This window comes from Bidens hawaiensis, unplaced genomic scaffold (assembly GCF_021521415.1).
Source record: "Bidens hawaiensis isolate Kalapana, Puna unplaced genomic scaffold, B.hawaiensis_p1.1 tig00053075_1, whole genome shotgun sequence".
Taxonomy (NCBI): Eukaryota; Viridiplantae; Streptophyta; class Magnoliopsida; order Asterales; family Asteraceae; genus Bidens; species Bidens hawaiensis.
Window position 1 is genome coordinate 70809 of NW_027499550.1, and position 23507 is coordinate 94315.

Consider the following 23507-nt stretch of genomic DNA (forward strand, 5'->3'; position numbering starts at 1 on the left):
CATACAAGTGAATATATGTCCTTTCAAAGTCAGAGCTATTGATATAGTTTTAAGTGAAGGAATAAGAAACAAGTCATAATTGTCCCAAATGCATTCAGTTTTCAGGTCATAAGTGAAGGAATAGATTTTGAAATTTTGCAGTAGATGCAGCTGCTTCTTCACTTGCTTGGTTGCTTGTGTCTCCCTCATTCTGAACTTGATAATTCTGTACATCTTGATTGTCTTGATTGTTCTCAGAATGATCATGTTCAGGATTGTGATTGTCTTCTAGATTTTGTTCACCAATGTCACATGAGGAATTTTTCACAAAAGTATACTCCTTTTCTTTTCTAACAACCTTCTTCCATAATTCTTCCAAGTCCAATGATTTCTTCTTTTTCTCTTCAATTTCACTGGTCTTGTAGAAAGATTCATCAAAGTCTTCAGAATAAATCTTGAAGGACCTTATCAACTTCTCATGATCAAACAACCATGCTGCACCATTAACTGTAGTGAATTGATTCTCAATAAAGATGATGTCAGATGATTCTATAACACTAAAATGGTCTTTCACATATACTCTGTAAGATTTTGAGTGTGTAGAATATCCAACAAAGAAACAGTCTAGTGATTTTGTTTGAAACTTGTTCAAATAGTCCCTAGTGTTCAGAAGAAAACATTTGCATCCAAAGGGCTTCAAAAACTTTATATAAGACTTTCTGTTGTGAAATATTTCATAACGAGTCTTGTTATGCCTTTTGTTGACAAGTACCCTGTTCTGAATATAGCAGGCTGTATTTATGGCTTCAGCCCAAAAAGTGACAGGTAAATTAGCATCAGCTAACATGGTTCTTGCAGCTTCAATCAAAGTTCTATTTCTTCTTTCTACAACACCATTTTGTTCAGGAGTTCTAGGAGGTGAGATTTGTTGAAGTATTCCCTTTTCTGTACAAAGTTCTTTCATAACTCTATTCTTGAACTCCGTACCATTGTCACTTCTCATCATTTTAACTTTCTTATTCAACTTGTTCTCAATCATTGTTACACAACCTTTAATCAACTCTGCAGTCTCATCCTTGGTACTTAGGAAATAAACCCAAGTATATCTTGAGTAGTCATCAATGATCACTAGACAATATCTTTTCTTCCCTATACTTGGCACACTCACAGGACCAAAGAGATCCATGTGAAGTAATTCAAGTACTTGATCAATTGAGTTGATGAGTTTTGGCTTATGAGTAGATTTGTGTTGTTTTTCTTTTTGGCATGAATCACAATGATCTTCCAATTTGAACTCTCTTGTAGGTAAGCCTATGACATGCTCACCTTTGACAAGTCTATTCATATTCTTTAAGTTCACATGACACAGTTTCCTATGCCACAATTTTGATTCATTTTCAGCGGCTTTGGAAACAAAACATGCACCTCCTCTTGAAACAGCTTCTTTCATATTCAATTCATACAAGTTGTCATTTCTTGGTGCCATCATCATAATCATTTCAGGTGGAATCACAAAATCAGGTTCTAAGATGAAACAGTGGGAATCATCAAAACTGACTTTGTAACCCTTATCACATATTTGTGATATACTCAGTAGATTGTACTGAAGACCTTCAAGATGAAACACATTATCAAATGAAACTTTTCCATTTGTTAAGATTCCTCTTCCAACAATCTTTCCACCATTTTCATCACTCCCAAATGCTACAGGACCTTCAAACTTTTCTTCATAATTGACAAGAGACCTCTTGTCACAAGTCATGTGCCTAGAACAACCACTATCCATGTACCATATGTCATTAAGAGGAGTGGACTGTTCCTGCATATAAGAAAAAAGTTTTGATTAGTTGAGTGATGAAGTGCAAGCCTTATCAACTTGCAACTCATCAGATTCAGTTTCAGACATAGCTTGGGAAGTGAGTGTTGTTGGCTCAGGATCTTCATGAGTGACTTCTATATTGTCTGAATTGTCTATTTCATAACCACACTCTCTTGGAGTTTTAACAAATGAGGTTGAGCTTAGACAGTCTTCTGATGCAGTGAGACACTCATTCACTACATAGTCTTTCTTTTCAGAGTAGTCTCTCACATCAGGTACTATTTCAACCTTAGTTTCAGCCTTAGGTTTCCAAAGGAATCATTCAGGTTCAAATCCATGTTTCATCAGAAACTTTTCATCACCAATGAGTTCTGTTGGTTTCTTTCTAGGAAATGCATCTTTCTTTTTTGTCTTCTCACTGCTTGATGATCCTTGAGAACTATCAGATTTGACAGATTGAGTATCCTTTTTAGGAATTATTCTCAAGGGTTGAGAGCTACTTTTAACATGCTTCATAGGAGATTTACCCCTTTTAACAGGTTTATCTACATGTTTCTTGGCTTTCATTGAATGCTTTTGGCTCTCATTCTTCAGAACTTCTTCTTCACACACCTTTCTTATACCCAAGTATTTTTCATACTTCATTTTGTAGGCTACAAAGTCTTGTCCATACTTTGTTTCATCTGGGACATGAAAAGGCTTGAACTTGAGTCTTTCATTGCAAGAATCTGTGTGATGACCATATTCATCACATTTTTTGCACCAAACCTTTCCCTTATATTTTTCATGATCAGCCACTTTCTTGAATCTTTCACTTGGTCTTGGTGGATCAACTCCAATTGTCTTTTTAGTTTTTAAACTATCAAAATCAATTCAGAAATGGACAAATTCAGCTATCCTTATGTCACTTCTTTCCACTTTTCCCTTAATAAAGACAATTTTTCTTAAGCTCAAAGGTTCCTCCTCTATGCTTTCCTTTTTCTTGATTTCCTCTTTTCATATTCCTCCATGGTTTCTACTTCTCCAATGTCAAAGTCTTCAATGCTTGAAAAAATAGGATAAACAGGGATAAAGTTTTCAACATTCACAATTTCTTTTACCCTATTTTTGTTGTTCTTCTTTATCCTTTCCAATACTTCTTTGCTTGGAGGTTTTACAGCATTGTAATTTACATTCTTCTTTTCACATATATCAAATGACACATGTTCTCTCTTTATTCTTTCATTATGTTTCTTCATTCTTGATGTGACAGGTGGATACATTGGAAGTTTGTCAATAGATTCTGGCTTCTTGAATTTTCTTCCTCTTTCAGCAGCTTTGATTTCCTCTTCAGTGATTTAATCACTTAAATCACTCAAGTCATCTTGATTCAAATCAGTTGAGTCAAAGTCATCTTCAGAGACTTGGACTCCAATTGACTTTTCATCTTTCAAATCTTTCTTCACAACAAACTCTACTTCTTCACTCACCTCAACATTCTTATACAAATCCACAAGTTCTTCTTTGTCTTGAAAGACATCTTTGAATTGTTGTAGATATGCATTTCTTTTCTCTTTATCAACTTTTGGCATAAAGTTGTTGTTGAAAGGTGGTGGTACTGCTTTGTATTTGTCTTCTTCCTTAACTTGGTTTAGAATTCCACAGATGTTTCCAGTTGAGACCAGGTTCTTCAAGAATTCATTATTAGCTTGCAGTTTTGTGTTCTGCACATTTTCTTCTATAATCATTTTCTTCAACCCATCTATTTCAGTTGTGAATCTTTTCTGTGCTCTGTAACTGTTTACACAGTCTTCTTCCAAACTTTTCATTCTCTCTTCACTCACTAGTTCACTTGCCTCATATGCATTAATGATACTTTCTTTCTTAAAACACTCACTTTCCAGCTTGCCTACTTTCATTTTCAATTCATTGATTACTTCAGTTAAATCAATAGTAGGAGTAGAATTTACCTGAGATGATGATCCAGTTTCTTTCTCAATTATGGCCATGAATGCTACATTTGCCCTCTTGATATCATCTGCAATGTATTCTTCATGATTGCTCCAATCAAAGTTACCTTCATGCTGTGTTGTTACAGCAACATTTCCTTAATTTTCTGATCTGGTTCTGGTTGGCAAGAACAGTGTTATTTGGAACATTTTGAAGGTTTTGATTGTTGTTTCTCTGAAAACCTTGATTCTGAGGCACTCCTTGATCATGATTGTTCATTTGAGGATGAAAGTTGTTGAAGTTGGGATTATAGTTGTTGGTGGGATTGTTGTTGAAGTTGTTGGTATTGGGTCTCTGCTGATATTGAGTCTGCGGTTGATACTGAGGCTACTGATTTCTTGGTTGATTTTGAAATTGGTTCACTTGGAAATTTCTTGGCATGAAAAAATGACCAGGATGTTGACAATTATAGTAAATGGCCTTTGACTGGTCAAAACCAATTCTTTCATTTGGTCCTGATAGGAGTGACCTACCAGTCCTGTTGTAAAGCCTTTTGCTTCTAAGAGCCAACATAGCTGCTTGCCATTTCAAACTATGTCCTCCAAATCATCAGCATCTATCTACTCAAGATCATCTTGTACTACCCTTGTGTGAATTAGATTCTTTGCAAAAAATGCATTATATGACTCAGTGAACATTGAAAGCAAGGCCTGTGTATCACTGCTTTGACCATTTCCACCACTAGTGTGTGGAACAATCCCACTTCCCATAGAGGCAGAATCAGTGTCATCAATTAACTGCACATTGAATCTTTGCTGATTTCCTTGATTACTTGTGCTAACACTAACAAATGATTTTGGAGTATTAACTATTGATAAGAACCTCTCCAGAATAGACTTCAGCCTTTCTCCTTCTTTATACTTGAATCATTATACCTCTCCAGAATAGACTTCTTGATTTTTTTTGAGCTAAACATTTCCCTCAAACATTTCAAGTATTGCATCATACATTTCTTTGGTAGTGGCATGATGTGCAACTTTAGTAAGTATTTCCCAAAATAGACCTAACTTTAACATAGCTAAAGCCTTGTCATCAACTTTTCTCATTTTTTCCCTCAAAGCAGCAACTGCTGCTGGATTTGAACCTTCTTCAACATTGCCTTGTGGACCATTTCGTATTGAGTTCCACATATCAACATCATTATAGCATACGGGTGCTTCAAACAAGACCTTCCATTTTGTGAAATTTTCCTGTCCATACAGTCTTGGATCTTGTTAGTAGACACCTCTTGTTCCTCGTAACCAGATATTTTGTGAAATCAAAAGTAATTTATTTGTAAAAACAGAGTTAAAAAATAATCAGATCTGAAAACCGATTGTTCAGATCTGAGTTGTCTGATGCCAAAAGAACAAGATTTATATATAAAGATTAAAACTTTAAATAGAATAAGGAAAAGAAAACACCAAATGATTGTAGAACTGGAAGAAAAATGAAGAACAGAGCTGCTGACGTCACTTTTCAATGTAATAGTGGTCTACTTATGTCATTCTTCTTCAAATCTTCAATCAGCAATGATCTTTCCAAAATAGCAGCAACAAGCTTTGATGCCACTTGTCAGGTCCCCGATTTCAGCTGGATCTTACTTAATCATGTCATAACTCACACAAATTGATGTGTCAACAAGGGAGTTAATGAAGGAAGGTTTTTCCGTACAAGGAAAACCTTCACACATACAATATTCTTTTTTATTTAATGTGTCTGTCTACCTTGTCTTTAGGCGGCGTGCCCTAAAACATTCTATTTATAGTCCTGCCACCCTATGACAGCTGTCATTCCTTCTAGAAACCCCAAACGTAAATACATATTCAAATTACATAGTCCAAAATATTCTAAGTGTAAAACAAGTCTTCCGGGTAGGCTTTGCATCAATCTTCATTTTCCGAGTACGCTGTGTACTCTGCCATCCTTCATAACTTGGTAACATAGAAGTGTGCCCGGGATCAGTTTCCGGGTAGACTTTACTTGAAGAGTATTTTACCAAGTAAAATACTCACAGGGTAGACTTCAATCTTCTTGACTTTGCCAGAATTTGCCTGACAAACCCTTACGAGCAACCTTGTTCTTCAATGGTCCATTTCAACTCCCTGCTATAAAATAACTTATTAGCAAAGTGTACTCAGGAGTACTGTTCCTTGATTTAGTTGAACCTTGCTCGATATTACTTAAAGATATTCCAATAAATCATCAAGCTTGTTCGGACCACTATTATTAATGAATACCTTGCCCGGTCTTCCAATCACTTGGCTTCATAGACTTGGTTAGCCGAAAGCTTACTCGGGAGTGAACTTTACTTGGCAATACACTAATTTGCAAACCCTGCTCGGATATCCACTAAAGAAGACTTCTTGAAGATAACCTTGCCCGATAGACAAAATATCGTACCCGGCTAAGTAAAAGCTTGCTTAGAGGTCTAAGGTGTGCCCGGATCCATACTTAATGAATTCTGAGGAGTTTGAGAAGATTCCAATCTTCCATATACTTCATTTTGGTCAAATCTTTGACTCAACAATTGCTGATTCGCTAATTCTTCTTCGTTAAAATATTTACTTGATAGCGAATCAGTCGATTCGTTATATATCTGTAACGAATCAGACTGTTTTGATAACGAATGACATTTCAAAATTAATTATTTAATTAATTTAACTAAGTATTGTAAATTAATAAAATATTCCAAAGGTCTAAACGCGTCGATACATCGATTACACACGACATCTAAAATTAAATACACTGTCTATTGATAGATATATATAAGTGCTTAATGTATATTAAACCTTCACATTACTTATATTCGTCTATTTTTATTCAGTATAATGGCCGATCAAATGGATCAAGACCCACCCGCTGCTCCCCAGAACAAAAACAACATCAAGAACAAGATGGAGTACAGTTGCTATCATATGACAAGAAGCACAACATCTGTGCTTACGTTGATTCAGACGTTGTTGACGAAGCTCTTTTTGGGACTATGCTAACATTTCTACGTCGTTCGGTGATACATTATGCTATAACTACTCGACCCACTGTTTATCTAAGCATTATTAGGCAGTTCTGGAATACTGTTCAGTTTGTTGACACCGAGAATCACATTCGAGCTACAATCAATCAAACTCCCATAACAATGGATGTTGAAGTGATCAGACGGGTGCTTCGGTTTGGGGACAATGATGATAACCCAAGTGAGTTTGATAAGGAGTTAATCAAGGGTTTGTTCAGACGTGTACGTTATGGTGGAGATATTGAGGATTCTATGTTTAACAAGAATGGTATCTGCCCACCCTACAAGTATCTTCTACACGTATTGACTCATTGTTTGGGTGGTCGTCGAGGTGGATTTGATGAATGCCGAATTAGTCTACAATCGGCGTTTGTGGCACTTGTTCTCAATAAACCATTCAACTTCTCAGAAATGGTCTTTTATCATTTCAAGGAGCAAGTTCAACAAACGTTTCAAAAGAAGAAATTCCTCATGTATCCAAGATGTCTCCAACTGATTATTCAAGACTTGATTCCCAACATGGTTATTGATCAGACATTAGTGGATGATGTTCTCACCTTAGAACACATGAAGGCCGAAACTGTACGTAGAATGAAGGTCTATCGTAAGGAAAGGCCACAGGACAAACGTATGATTGGTCATACTATTAACCCTAATTATGAATGTCCTCCCGAGGATCGCTGGATCCATGATGAATTGGATTCCGAGCGTGAGTGAGAAGAAGGCGGGAACGATGGAGATGATGATGGTGATGATGGTGGATATGGTGGATATGGTGGTGATGGTGATGCAGCTCTTCAAGAACAACAAGCTGCAGTCGAAGCCGCGTTAGCTGCAACAATTGCGCTCAACGTGAACGGAAACGAAAAGGTAAAGCACCAGCTTCTGAAATTCCAGCCAAGAGACGTGTATCAGCTGGAGCTGGTGTAATTATTGGTGTTCCACCGCCTCGGACAACCATGTCTCAACGCCCGGCAGTTCCGCTTACTACTAACACTCCGTCGCTTATCTTGACGACGACGATGGTCCCTCATGATAGGCTTGGTATGATTCCACAAATGGCATTAGCTGAAATACCATTGCCTTCTGCTACACCTTCCACTATTCCTCCAACACCGTTCATGAGGCCTCCGCCACCCAGTGATGTCTCTTTTATGAGAATTACACGGCCTTAGGGACCAATCCAGCCTGTTTGTGACATCCGGCATTTTTAAGTTAACTATGTTAACTAAACCCAGTTAAATCCTGTTGACTATGTCTATAAACTCAGTTAGTTCTGTTAACTATGAGTATGAACTCTTGTACATGTGATGTCATGTATGCGTATATTTAAGTCAACGTGTCATTGGTGACTTAAACAAGGATAAGTAACTAATTATACCTAGGATAATAAACTCGTCTTGAATGTTATAATAAACATGGCATATAACATGTATGATAAGTATAATGTGCTATGTGATTAATATGTTATATTATGGTTATTACATGATGATGTGATTGTAAGTAAGCTAAATGATTAAATAGGTTATATTGTATGTCATGTAACCTGTTTATTATTTAAATGGAATCTTAGGTTATGTTACATAGGAAATATTTATTAAAATATGTAGCATGTCACACATGAGTTAATAAAAGTTAACCTAAGTAATTTTATTCATTAAATCAATCATAAAGGGTTGTTAATAACAAGGAGGTTACAACTATTGGATGCCAACACCTTTTCCTTTCCCTTTTCCTCTCTCTTTGGCCGTGATACTCACACACACACACATACTCTCATTTTCTTTCATACAATCAATCATCTTCTAGTATTTTCTCCATAACACAAGAGTTGGTGATTTTGGTAAACAAAGGTTTAAGCATTTGATCAAGCAAAGTGAGTAGATTATTATGTTTATATGTTTCTTTTTATTTTAATTCATATGAACCTTGTATCCAAATGGTTGGATCATGAAAGGGGATGATCAAAGTTTGACAAGTAAAAAAGGATTTTTGTATGTGTCTTGATTAGTATTTTTGAGTCTTTTATAAATACATGTGTTTTTACTTCTCTTATGAAATCAAATGGATAAAAATAAGACATGAAATTTGATTTGGTAAGAATGTTTCTTGATGATTTTGAATCAAAAGGATAGAAAAGTTGTGATTTGTAGTGGATTGTGCTTAAAACTGCTTGTTGGCAGACTTGATGTTCCGGATTGCATTGTGAATAAATTGATGATATGTTTGAGTTTTTGATCTATTTTTGATTCTATGAACATGTACTTTGAATCTAGTTTTCAGAAAGTTTGGAATCTTAATTTTTGGACTCTGTTTGAGTACTTTTTATGAATTTATAAAATCAGGATGCAAAGCTGATTTAGGGATAATAATTTCTGAGTTGAGTTGTAAATTTCATAACTTGATGATAAAAATAGATATGGATATAATTCTACTTCTAGGATGTTGTAAATTGAATTAGGAATTTAGTCCAATTGGTCTTGCATCAATTGGACAAATATGGAATTTTTGACAAATTTTTGATTACTGCTGTGTTGTTGTAGAAATATAAATCATGTTGTTGTAGTATATGAATATTCTGGACGAATTGGTAAATCCAAAAATTGTGAGAAAAATATATGTTGAACCTAATACTGATGTGTACATGTGTGATTTATTTGGTAATTTAATTGTGTGTTTTGATTGATGAGAAAAATCGGTTTAGGTGGTATAAATTGTTAAAGGTGATCAAGGTGTTGGTTGAATTGAGATAATTGCAAATTGTGATATGTTAGTTGTGGTAAATTAGAACTTTGACTTTTTAAGTCAACTTAGAACTAGTTGACTAAATAGTTAGTCTTGCTTGTGATGTTGTGAAAGTGTATTGATCATAGAATTGCAAGGAATATGGCTAAGTGTGTATACTTGATGATTGATTAAGTGTGACTAGAATTATAAGGTAAACATTCTAAGTCCAACCTTTTAGTCAAAGGTCAACCTTTTAGTCAAAGGTCAATATTTTAGTCAAAGGTCAAAACTTTAGTCAAAGTCAACTTTAGTCAAAGTCAACAAAAGTCAAACTTTGGTCAAAAAGTCTTTTAAAAAAAACAATGGGAGATTGTTGGATACTAGTGGTTCTAGGAACCATCCCACAAGTTACTTACGTACTTGCATTTTTAGGGTCTTAGCACGTGACGCATTTACTTCGGTCGGATTTGTGTAATACCCGAAGCACCAAAAAGGTGAGTTAATGGCCCCACTTTTATACCTTTCCTTTGGGGGAGGAAACATGCAAAACTGTTTTACTTTACTTGCTCTAAATCTTTACACAACCATTTGGTTGCTTATAACGTAGTGTTTCTTTGCCATGGAAAGTCCTCACGAACATCGGACCGTTAACTAAGGTTAACTGGTGTGGTAAATTTAAATAGTACTATTGGGTTTGACAAACCCCACCCTGCATTATTCTCGACTGGAGGTCGAACGGGGTGTAACTTTGACCAAACATTGTTAAGTTTTGGTAATACTTGACTTGAGGCAATAACTAGTCAGCTTCGGTCGTGATGGAAACATAACACTATGCGGCAACGAGTTAACTAAGTGTAGTTAACCATGGGCCACCTTTATTTATAAATGTTTATGAACTGATAGAGCATAACTTACTTTGAAAACCTGTGAACTCACCAACCATATGGGTTGACTCTTTTTAGCATGTTTTCCTCAGGTCACTAGCAAGCACTTGGATTAGGATAACATTGCATGCATGGACTCGCATTGGTTTAAGTTTGAAAACAATTATTTGATATTGGTTTTGCGCTTGTAGCGCCATGAATTATTTAAACTTGTTTTGGGAGATGGCTCCCGCACTTTGTTTAGCTTCCGCACTAGCACTTAGGTACTCTAAACATTTTATTTTGATTTGTTAAAACTCTTATGACCATATAGATGTCGTTTGGTGTGATTAATGTGTTCGGATCCTGGTTTGTCACCCGCCTTACGGTAAAACTCCGTTAGTGGAAATTTGGGGGTGTGACAGATTGGTATCAGAGCCATTGGTTATAGCGAACCAGGTTGCATACCATTTCATATAGGTTGCAGTCCGGTCTATAGCTTTTCATGATGCATTAGTTACACTGCACATATATACATGAGATACCACTCACTCATCCCAACCTCAACCTTGTGTCACAGTATGTCTTCGTCGTCAGCTGATCACGCCCGTGAGTAAGCACCTATCATCGCTGAGGAGAGCACACCACCTGCGTCCTCGAGACTGAAGAGGCAGCGGACCATCTTTGATGCTGGCACATCTACTGCTGAGGAGTCTTCACCCGAGCACACGTTCTTGCCTAAGCCCCAGTGCGACTGGGAATGGTACCCAGAGGTGGTGACCATGATGATTGAGAAGGAGGAGGTTCCACCCCTAGCTGTTGTAGGTCCTTCTTACCCTACTCTACCCACCCTGCCATGCCCTCCTGAGCGGGTGATAGCTGCACTTGTTTCTGGCCTGGATAAGGCGCAGTGTGGGAAGCAGGGTATGAAGTCGGACATTGCTAAGCTAGCGCAGAAACAGAGTGGAGCCAAGCATAAGATGGATTTCTTGAGGGAGCTCTGCGATCGGAGGTCAGAGATGCACTACAAGTTAACCTTTGAAGTTGAGAGGCTAGGTGAGAAGATGCAGATGCTTGCAGATAGGGTGATAGATCTGACTAACAAACTGAACATTGCTCGTAACCGTATTCGGGATCTGGAGGACCGGCTGGCACCTCCAGAGGACCCAGTGGAGGACCCTGAAGAAGTTGCTACAGGGACTCTCGAGGAGTCAGCACTTACTTGGTGGAATACCCAAGTTCAGTTGTTGGGTCTAAATGCGGCCAATGCTATGTCATGGGAGGAATTCAAAAATCTGATCAAGACTGAGTATATCCCGCGTGGTGAAGTGCAGAAGTTAGAGCATGAGTTTTGGAATTTGCGGATGGAGGGTTTCGACATTGAGGCTTATACGACACGATCCCATGAGTTAGCGATACTGTGCCCTCAAATGGTCGATCCTGCTTATAAGAGGGTCGAAATGTATATTGACGGTTTACCTCCGCAGATCCAGAGTATGGTGACGTCGGCAAATCCCGCCAACATTCACGATGCCGTCCGGTTAGCTCATAAGTTAACTGATCAAGCCGTCAAACAAGGCACTCTCCCGTCCAAGAAGTCTGCTACTGGCGCATCCGATAATAAACGCAAGTGGGAGAGTAGTGGCAAAAACAACTCCAACAACAAGAGCACCTCTTCAGGCCACAATCAACAGAGACGGTTTGAGTCTCCTCGCAGGAACAATTACCCGAGCTAGAACCAACAACAGGGAGGATATCAGGGGAAACTCCCAAAGTGTAACAAGTGTAACTTTCATCATGCGGGGAAATGTGATAAGTACCGTTGCAGCAAGTGTGGCAGACATGGCCACGAAACCAAGTTTTGCCAAGTAGACAACCCCCAGAAACAAGCCCCACCTCAAGAGGCCCCGAAAGGGTGTTTTGAGTGTGGACAGGAGGGTCACTTTAAGAGAAACTGCCCCAAACTGAAGAATGCTGGTAACGGAGGGGCAAATGGCAACGGGAAGAATGGTAACAACGGGAATGGTAACAACGGAGGTGAAGGCAGGGGAAGAGCCTTTGTTATTGGTGGTGGTTCAGGTGAGACTTCTAACGACTCCGTAACTATTACCGGTAAATATAAAGTGAATGGTTGTTATGCGCTAACTTTATTTGATACCGGGGCCGATCGAAGTTTCGTGTCAACTAAATTTTGTGAAATGGTTAATAGCACCCCATCTGCCCTAGAGTCTAAGTACACTATCGAGTTAGCATATGGTAAAACCATCCAAGTGTCCCATATTTTGAAGGGTTGTACCGTAGAATTGTCTAGTCATTTGTTTCCCGTAGATCTTATGCCGATTGAACTTGGTAGCTTCGACTTAGTTATTGGGATGGATTGGTTGTCCGAGCACCGAGCCGAGGTCGTCTGTCACGAGAAGATCGTTCGCATACCTCTCCCTGAGGGAGAAACTCTCATTGTTCATGGTGAGAAAGAGAGTGCGACAGTTGGGATCATTTCCCTTATGAAGGCACAGAAGTTACTGCGTAAAGGCCATACTGCGATCTTAGCCCTAATCACTGACAAAGGTACTGACGAGGCTGTGGAGGAAGAGGTCTCAATCCACTAGATCCCTATTGTTAGAGACTTTCCTGAGGTTTTCCCCGAAGACCTACCTGGCCTTCCGCCTCACAGACAAGTGGAGTTCCAAATCGACCTGACACAAGGAGCTATTCTTGTAGCTCGTGCACCGTATCGCCTTGCTCCGAAGGAGTTAGAGGAACTGTCTAAGCAGTTGCAAGAACGGCTAGATAAGGGTTTCATAGGCCCCAGTTCATCCCCGTGGGGAGCCCCAGTCCTATTCGTGAAGAAGAATGATGGAACTCTACACATGTGTATCGACTATCGGGAACTTAATAAGGTGACGACCAAGAACCGGTATCCCTTGCCACGTATTGACGATCTATTCGATCAGCTGCAAGGATCCAGTTACTACTCGAAGGTCGACCTTAGGTCGGGTTATCACCAACTCCGAGTTCGGGAAAAAGACATTGCGAAAACAGCGTTTCGTACTCGTTATGGACACTATGAGTACGCCGTTATGCCATTTGGGTTAACAAACGCCCCAGCCATATTCATGGACCTCATGAATCGTGTTTGTAAGCCTTATTTGGATAAATTCATCTTTGTGTTTATAGACGACATCTTGATATATTCGAAGACAAGGGATGAGCATGAAGAGCACTTGCGATTAATGATGGAGCTACTCATGAAGGAACAACTGTATGCCAAATTATCGAAGTGCGAGTTCTGGATACGTGAAGTAAAATTTTTGGGCCACGTGGTAAGTGGGGAGGGAATCCAAGTGGACCAGTCCAAGATTAAAGCAATCAAGGATTGGCCAAACCTGAAAACTCCCACCGAGATCCGTCAATTTCTGGGATTAGCTGGTTATTATCGCAGATTTATTGGAGGATTTTCCAAGATTGCTCAACCACTCACATCCTTAACCCGCAAGGTCATTGTGTATAAGTGGACCGAGGCATATGACACAGCATTTCAAACTCTGAAAGACAAGCTGTGTAGTGCGCCAATCCTATCACTGCCCGAAGGAGTAGAAGACTTTGTTGTTTACTGCGACGCTTCACTGCAAGGAATTGGTTGTGTGCTTATGCAACGGGAAAAGGTCATCGCATATGCGTCTCGACAACTGAAGCCCGCTGAAAAGAACTACACGATCCATGACTTAGAACGTGGAGCCGTCATCTTTGCACTAAAAATCTGGAGGCATTACCTCTATGGAACCCGGTGTACGATCTACACTGACCATAAGAGCCTCCAGCACATATTCGAGCAGAAAGAACTGAACATGAGGCAGAGACGATTGGTCGAGTTGCTAACGATTATGAATGTGCTATTAAGTATCATCCGGGTAAAGCCAACGTGGTGGCTGACGCCTTGAGCCGAAAAGAAACTTTGAAGCCCATGAGGGTTAGGGCTTTACAACTAACGATTCACTCTGGTTTACCCGAAAAGATCAAGGATGCCCAGTTAAAAGCTCTGAAAGCCAAGAATTTCGATACCGAATCTTTGCGCGGTGTAGACGGGAACTCAGAGGTTAAGTCGGATGGCATTCGATATTACCATGATCGAATTTGGGTACCGCGTTATGGGGATCTAAGAACACTGGTCATGGACGAAGCACACAAATCCCGATACTCAGTACATCCGGGATCAGATAAGATGTACCATGACTTAAAAGATCTATACTGGTGGCCGAGTATGAAAGAGGAAATTGCTGGGTACGTGGCTAAGTGTCTGACATGTGCCAAAGGGAAAGCAGAACATAGGAAACCGCCGGGATTACTTCAACAACCCGAAATTCCTATGGGGAAATGGGAACAGATATCCATGGATTTCATATCCAAACTACCCAAGACACCCAGCGGTTGCGACATGATTTGGGTCATAGTGGATCGATTGACCAAATCCGCACATTTTCTAGCCATCCGGGAAGCGGACAAGACGGATAGGCTGGCTCGCATTTACATTAAAGAAATCGTTTCCCGTCTTGGTGTGCCGATATCGATTATTTCGGACCGTGATGCTAGGTTTACCTCAAACTTTTGGAAATCGTTGCAAAAGTCGTCGGGTACACGACTGGATATGAGCACGGCTTATCATCCACAAACAGACGGTCAGAGCGAGCGAACAATACAAAGATTGGAGGATATGTTAAGGGCGTGCTCATCGATTTTGGGAACAGTTGGGAGACGCACTTGCCTTTGGTTGAGTTCTCTTACAATAACAGTTACCATACGAGCATACAAGCAGCCCCTTTTGAAGCTCTGTATGGGCGTAAATGCCGATCACCACTCTACTGGGCGGAGGTGGGTGAGAGCCAACTAACTGGCCCTGAAATAGTTCATGAAACGACGGAGAGGATAGTTCAGATCCGAAACCGTATGGCAGTAGCACGTGATCGTCAGAAAAGTTATGCTGATAAGCGTAGAAGGCCTTTAGAATTTGAAGTCGGGGACAAAGTTTTATTAAAAGTGGCACCGTGGAAGGGTGTCATTCGTTTCGGAAAACGGGGAAAGTTGAGCCCGCGTTACGTAGGGCCATTCGAAATCGTGGAACGAATCGGTCCAGTGGCTTATAGGTTGGACTTACCGGAACAACTCCATGGGGTACATAACGTCTTCCACGTATCAAATCTTAAAAAGTGTTTGGCTAACGAAAACTTGATAGTTCCTTTGGAGGAACTAGAAGTGGACGAACAGTTACGTTTCATCGAAGAGCCGGTGGAAATCATGGATCAGGACGTAAAGACCCGTAGGCACAGTAAAACTCCTATCGTTCGCGTTCATTGGAACTCTAAGCGTGGACCAGAGTTCACATGGGAGCGCAAAGACCAGATGAAAGAAAAGTATCCACACCTATTCAAACCTGAAGCCAAACCATAGGTACGATTTAAATTTTCGGGACGAAAATTCTTTTAACAAGGGGATGATGTGACAAACCTAAATTTTTTTTTATCCCTTTCATGTCCCAGTCTAGTGGTGACATCACATTAATTTTCGGGACGAAAATTCTTTCAACAAGGGGATGATGTGACATTCGGCATTTTTAAGATAACTCTGTTAACTAAACCCAGTTAAATCCTGTTGATTATGTCTATAAACTCAGTTAGTTCTGTTAACTATGAGTATGAACTCTTGTACATGTGATGTCATGTATGCGTATATTTAAGTCAACGTGTCATTGGTGACTTAAACAAGGATAAGTGACTAATTATAACTAGGATAATAAACTCGTCTTGCATGTTATAATAAACATGTCATATAACATGTATGATAAGTATAATGTGCTATGTGATTAATATGTTATATTATGGTTATTACATGATGATGTGATTGTAAGTAAGCTAAATGATTAAATAGGTTATATTGTATGTCATGTAACATGTTTATTATTTAAATGGAACCTTAGGTTATGTTACATAGGAAATGTTTATTAAAATATGTAGCATGTCACACATGAGTTAATAAAAGTTAACCTAAGTAATTTTATTCATTAAATCAATCATAAAGGGTTGTTAATAACAAGGAGGTTACAACTATTGGATGCCAACACCTTTTCCTTTCCCTTTTCCTCTTTCTTTGGCCGTGATACTCACACACACACACATACTCTCATTTTCTTTCATACAAACAATCATCTTCTAGTATTTTCTCCATAACACAAGAGTTGGTGATTTTGGTAAACAAGGGTTTAAGCATTTGATCAAGCAAAGTGAGTAGATTATTATGTTTATATGTTTCTTTTTCTTTTAATTCATATGAACCTTGTATCCAAATGGTTGGATCATGAAAGGGGATGATCAAAGTTTGACAAGTAAAAAAGGATTTTTGTATGTGTCTTGATTAGTATTTTTGAGTCTTTTATAAATACATGTGTTGTTGACTAGTGACTTTATTAGCGATTTTGATTTTGAGACAGATTTACACACACAAACCCCTCAGACATTCCCTCTGATTCATCCGGCCCATCTATTCAGGGTCAATCAAACTCAGGTACTTCAGATAAGGTTGCCCAAATCCTTGCTATGCAAGAGAGCTATTTTCAGAACAAGGGAAAAGGTGTGGTTCTTGAGAATGCCCCTGTAGATGTTCATACACAGCAACGACGAGTCTTTGAACTCGAGCAGGATTCGGTGGTTAAAGACGTTCGTATTCAAGAACTTGAAGCAAGCAACTCAAACAAGGACTCCAAGATTAAAGAGTTGCAGTTCGGCATGGGAGGTGTAACAACAATGTATCTCGATCTCCAACAAAAGCTATTTCAGAAATTTGGAGATGAGTTTAAAAGTAATGAAGATGTAGTATATCAAACTCTCACTGTTGATCAAGACAAAGGCTCTCCTGTTCATCCAGCTGACAATTTCATGAATCAGATTCTTTGAAGCAATACATAGAGGCACCCCCCATTTCCAAAGAGAAATCTGACAGAATTCAGAAGAAGTTGTTGGAAAAAGGAAGGAAAAAACTGCTGGTGATGAAGAATTCAAATCAGAATGTTGTATCATCAGATCATCCAGACAGATACACTGTCACTTTTTAAAAGGGTTTCTCTAACAAATACGATGATCGATCGGGAGTCTTGTCTTGGGGCTTTTATGCGGATAAGAACATGTGGTGGGTGAAAAGAAGATCAGGAACCACCGGGTATTACAAGAAGATGAAAGATTCCGGTTCCTGGACCAAATTGGATCTGAGTGACTTAATAAATTCTCCATTCACAAATCCATCAAATGACAATCGGGGTACAGACTTCTGGGAATTTCTGAAAAGAACAAGTTGATCGAGGTTTCCCGAATATGAAGACTGCCAAATCCTTTTTGAAGAAAGAAAAGGGAGTTCAGGACCCAAAAACAGGAAAAACAATGGTCAATGGTATGTGGCCTGCTACAAAGAAAGCCACTTATATTCCTGTTCCTGATGTAGTTCCGGATGGCACACTTGATAACATGAGGTTCTGGTTTTATGATGTGATGACTGCCACCGTTGTTGTCAAGTTACAAAAAGGAAAAGGTCAATATAGATTTGTTGATCCTAAATATTTGTTGAAGTTCGGAGAGATGGATATTAAGACCCTCGGTACATTTCAGATAGTTGTTGATCCCCTTTTTGAAGCGGCCGCCAAAGAATACACGAGCATGGTTGCATCTATCATTAGATGCAAGTATTAGGCAGGTGCGTTGAAGGATGCGGATATAGACTACATGGAGTATGAGTGAAGACAAAGCTACAAACCAAGGGGGAGATTGTTGGGCTTAGTTTTGTGGTTTGTACTTAGTATATGTATTTTGGGTCTTGGGTGCGGGTCTCTATGTAAACCGAGAACACTTTTGTGTTCTCGGTGGGTTTTTGCTTGTTTGGGCCAGTGTGTTGGTTCCCCTATATATAGTTAATATTGTGTATAGGGTTAAGGGGGTTCATTCACTTTTTTTGGTCTTCATGTATTGTAAGTGCCTAAGCACTCGACGTATCTAATATACGTGTGTTTTAAAGCTATACTGTGTCATCACTATTGTTTTTCTCGTGTTCTTGAATCAACAAGTCTTGGTATTCCGCACCAATACTTGTCCTTTTGATATCATAATTGTTGTGATCCAGATTCGGGACTTACACTTATTCAAGATTGGTTTGGATCAATTGATAAGAATGTGTATTCTCGATTCCAAAGTGTTGGAGGTTATGACTAATGCACATGCATTGGCGTGTGGGGGTCATTTTAGTGTTCATAAAACAGGCTACCGAGTGCTTCAATGTGGGTTTTATTGGCCCACCATATTCAAGGATGCATGTGAGTATGCCCGCCATTGTTTGAATTGCCAAAATATGGGTAGCATCTCAAAGAGGGATGAAATGCCATTGCAACTGATTTTGGTGATAGAGATTTTTGATGTATGGAGCATTGACTTCATTGGCCCGTTTCCAAACTCAAATGTGTGGTCGATTATGTGTCCAAGTGGGTAGAAGCGGTAGCAACAAGAACTAATGACCATTCGGTGGTTTGCAAATTCATTCAAGCAAACATCTTTGCTCGGTTTGGTATCTCGCAGGTTATTATTAATGATGGTGGGTCGCATTTCAAGAATTTCAATCTTGGGAAGCTCTTAAAGAGATACAATGTGAATCACAAAATAGCTACTTCTTATCATCCGCAAACGAGTGGACAAGTTGGAGTGTTCAAATGACAAATTAAAGAAATTTTGGGGAAGACGGTGCGAGTTGATGGGAAGGATTGGTCATCCAAGTTAGATGATGCGTTGTGGGCATATCTGAAAGGGTGTCAACTCCAATTGGTACAACTCCTTACCGGTTAGTATATAGGAAAGGGTGTCATTTACCAATGGAGTTGGCACATTGGTCATTTTGGGCGAATAAAAATGTGAACGCGGATTATAAGGAAGCGGGTGAATTGAGAAAGTTGAAATTGAATGAGATTGAGGAGATTCGGGATGAAGCATACGAATGTGCTTCCGCATATAAAGACAAACTAAAAAATGTCCATGACGCAAAGTTGAGAAAAAGGACTTTTTGAAGTGGGTCAAAATGTGTGGTTGTACAATTCAAGGTTGAAATTTTTTCCGGTTAAGCTACAAAGTAGGCGGATGGATCCATTCATCATCACAAGAGTGGGTCGGTTTGTTGATGTGGAGATAGAATATGTTCAAGACCAAATGAAGCAAGTGGTGAATGGACAAAGACTTAAACCTTACTTGGAAGGAAAAGACATCAATATGCTCGATGTGGATAGCGTGAGTTACTTTTTACGCTCACCGGGTGAGGAAACAATTTAAGAGGCCAAGGTATGTTGTATATTTTAGTTTAGTTTGTTTTGTTTTAAAAAATTACCGTTCTCGTCTTATAGTGTGTTCGACTCAAGTGTGGGGAAATTCTAACGAATTTCTTTACCGTGTTGGGGACAACTTGGATTTTTCATGGGGGGGGGGGGGGCAGGGTAACTTTTGGCTTTCCTAGTTATTTTTTTTTTTGTATAATGTTTTTAGTTAAAAAATAAAATGAATTGATAAACCTACATGGGCCACATTAACTTACGGTGGACACCGTAGGCTACGGTGGATATAATAATGCCGATGGTAGTGTAAAACTGCCTTACGGTGAGTTTTGTTGAACCAAGGCCGCTGTAAGCTACGGTGGCCACCGTAGTTTACGGTGGACCTTGGAGCTGGGCGTCGGATTTCGTCACAATTTAAAAAAAAATATTTTTTACAACATATTTCATCTAAAAGACGGGATTCCTCAATTTTTCAACACATATTTCATCTCCATCTTCATTATCTTCTCCAAACCTTGAACCCTAAACTTCCACTTCAAACCATCATAATTTCCTCATCTCTTAACCAAATCAATCATTTTCGGGTCTATTTTGGCTAGAATTTATAAGGGTTTCAATTATATCATTGCATTTGAAAGAATCTTGTGTTCAAGTGTTCGATTTGGGACAAGTTTGTCCGAAAATTCTTGAGGTTTTTGTTGGTTTTGGTTTATATTGAAGTTTTAGTCATCTTCATCTTCTACAACACCATGGTATGTAATTCCTTTTCATTCTTGATGGTGTATTGCAAGAAACTTGTAAGTTGTTCATAATTTTTCTATATCCACACTTGCTTGAATTTTTTAGTAATATGGGTAGTGAGTTTGAATGGGATATGGTTGTAGATGCTTAGTTATGAATTGAAACTTATTATTGGGCAAATTGTTGGTTATCTAGTGACATAATGGTAAAACAATTTTGAAAGAAAACATTGTTGAAAAAGTGGAATAGTGTGTTTAATTTGTATCTACAACCATAGTGTCAAGCAAGTGTGGGGATGTTTAAGGTTGAAAAGTGAATAACTAGGTCTTTGGTTGTTGTTTGTTATGTTTTCAGAATGTGTCGAAAAGGAAAGGAACCAGTTGGGTCTTCAAGTAATCCGGCGGAACAACAAAAAAGAAGAAGATTAGTACGTCAGCCGGATATAGAAGAGGAATAAGAAGATCAGAGAGGTGAAAGACCAATTTGGAATTCGGCGTCTAGCAGACCAACGCCGGGAATGGCAATCAGAATTATTCCATGCACAAATGAACTCTTTAACACAGCAAAAAAGAGGCATTTATTTGTGAAAAAGAAGTGAGGAAAGGGGATTTTGGTTCGTTTGGGTTCACTGATAAGTTCCGAGCGTTGGGTTGGGAAGCGGCCTTGAAGAGGTATGATGAGGAGTCAACTAACTTGTTTGATATGGAGATCCAAGAATGGGTTGCTACCTTGAAACGTGTTACATGTATCAATCTATCAAAGAATAATGGTGTTGTGAACGGGATTGAGGTGGAAATGTCGTTTGATAGCTTGAGACGTGTGACGAAATTTTATTGCAAGCCGAACAACTGATATACGTTCCCGCCTTTGAAAGATTTGTATTTGGCGCTTAAGAAGCACCCAATGTGGAACACCATGTTGGATTATCTGTTTTTGACCGGAACATACGCCGGGAAGTTGTACCGAAATAATCTTAAGATGGAAGCAAAGTTTATTCTAATGATAAGCATCCATAATATCATTCCTCGTCAGGGTGATAGGATTGAGGTATGGTACCCTGAGGTACCATTTTATACATGTTGTTACATGGATCACCGCTTATTCCATACCATTTTCTAGTAATGAGCAATATATGGATAAGCCGAAACAATGTGGATCAGAAAATCATACCTCACTGTCGATTGATCATGGCGTTGTTAAAGAAGAATAGGGAAATTGGCGAAGGTGATAAGATTCTTACAGAAAGTTCTAACCATTCGACATTACATAGTTGGGGTCCGGTTGGATATACACACAATCCGAACGATACCATAAGTTGAAGTGTGATAGAAGGTGATGGAGAGTGTCGAAAGTTGATGCAAGGCCATTGCATGTGGGTGAGGAGGATGAACCCGAAAGTGAAGACGAGGTAAGTGGTTATGAGACTTACCAAGATGATCCGAATGTAGCTCACATGGATGCGGATCAAGCGGGACCGAGTTCGGATGAAAGGCAACTGGGTGTTCAGTTGGGTTATGTGGGAAGTGCATTTGACTTTGCACAAAGGCCCTACGATTCAAATTGGGCCTATCCAGGGACTATGAAAGAGGTGGTAGAACGATAACGACCACCTATGTTTGGGAAGTGGTCCGAATCTTCCCAAACCATATTTGACAAACAAACTTTCGTGGGTGCAAGTATGGAAAGGGCGTTAAAGCAAAACTACGATTTCCAAGAGAAATTGAACCGAACTCATGCTTATGCCTTTGGGAACGGGATGAACAACCGATATATTGATGATCATTATAGACGGATGCATGATGCATGGCATGCGGAGCAACCAGTTGTGGCCGACCCGCCAATTGTGGATTACACCACCTTGCCATCGTATGATGGTAGTGTATCATACCCGACGCCACCATTGCATCACTCCATGTGAGTGGATCCTAATCAAGGTTCAAGTCAAGGTGCCTCGCAACAAAAAGGAGGCGAACAAGGTGGTGATGACCAAGGCTCCTCACAACAACATGGTTCAAGTCAAGGTGCCCGCAACAACAAGGAGGCGAACAAGCTGGTGATGACCAAGGCGCGTTTGGATTTGGTGAATTCTCGGATGTGATGACGTCCATATTTAGGCCACCTCGACCACGCTACTACTAATCAGGTGCTTTCTTGTCTCAGTTTGTATATTGGTGAATATTTCTTTTTGTATTGTTTTTTGTTTGGATGGTTGGGCGGTGCATGTGCGATATTGATTAAAGGGTTGTGGTCCGATGGGGGTGTGATTTAAAAATAATAATAATAATACTAATAAATAATAAAATAATAATAGTAATAATAATAATAATAATAATAATAATAATAATAATAATAATAATAATAATAATAAAATCTGTCAAAACCATACATTAGAGACATTGTATACCAAGTGTGGGGATGTGGAGAAATTTTTAAGAAAAATTCAAATTATGATAAATTTATTTGTTGATGGTTCAAAAGATATGTTGTATAAATGTCTCTTTTTATAGTCTTCATTCCCTTGTGTGAGTGTTGCCAAGTTTTAAAAGAAATGATAATAGATTTTCAGTCATGAGTGACATGTTTTGGGTTATTTACTTCACGTAACATGCCGGCAACAAATTTCGGGTTGGAACTTTATACCACAGGTTTTCAAGGTTTACATTATTTGAAGATAGTAGTGTGACCCTTCTTCTTAGAACTTGTGTAATGAATATGTTCCGAGACCTTAGCTTGGCATTAGTGCAAAAATGATAGAGGCATTTAGGAATAACCTCGTATGGATGAGTGCGAGTGTGGGTTTTGAGGGTTGGGCCTCATACATTATACATATGAGCGAAGTTATTGAGAGGGGCGGGGAGTTGGTTCATTTAGTAGCCATTTATTGGACTTAATGATTTTCAATAAACCCCGTTGTTACATTTGCGAGACGATTCGGCTTAGTAGGTATTTCTTGTAATTGTATTGTTGTTTGGTAATTGAGTTAGGTATTTAGTATTATGTCTATTAGAATGTAGAGATTATGCAATATATATATATATATATATATAT

At 39.0% G+C, this 23507-nt stretch overlaps 1 protein-coding gene across 1 annotated transcript; it reads left to right on the forward strand.

Annotated features, from left to right (window-relative positions):
• Nucleotides 1–18577: 18577 nt before the first annotated feature.
• On the forward strand, nt 18578–19113 carry LOC143599911 (uncharacterized). The gene is made up of 2 exons (XM_077077745.1): nt 18578–18862; nt 18979–19113. Exons 1-2 carry the CDS (start codon nt 18578–18580, stop codon nt 19111–19113), a joined length of 420 nt encoding a protein of 139 aa, XP_076933860.1.
• Nucleotides 19114–23507: the final 4394 nt, after the last annotated feature.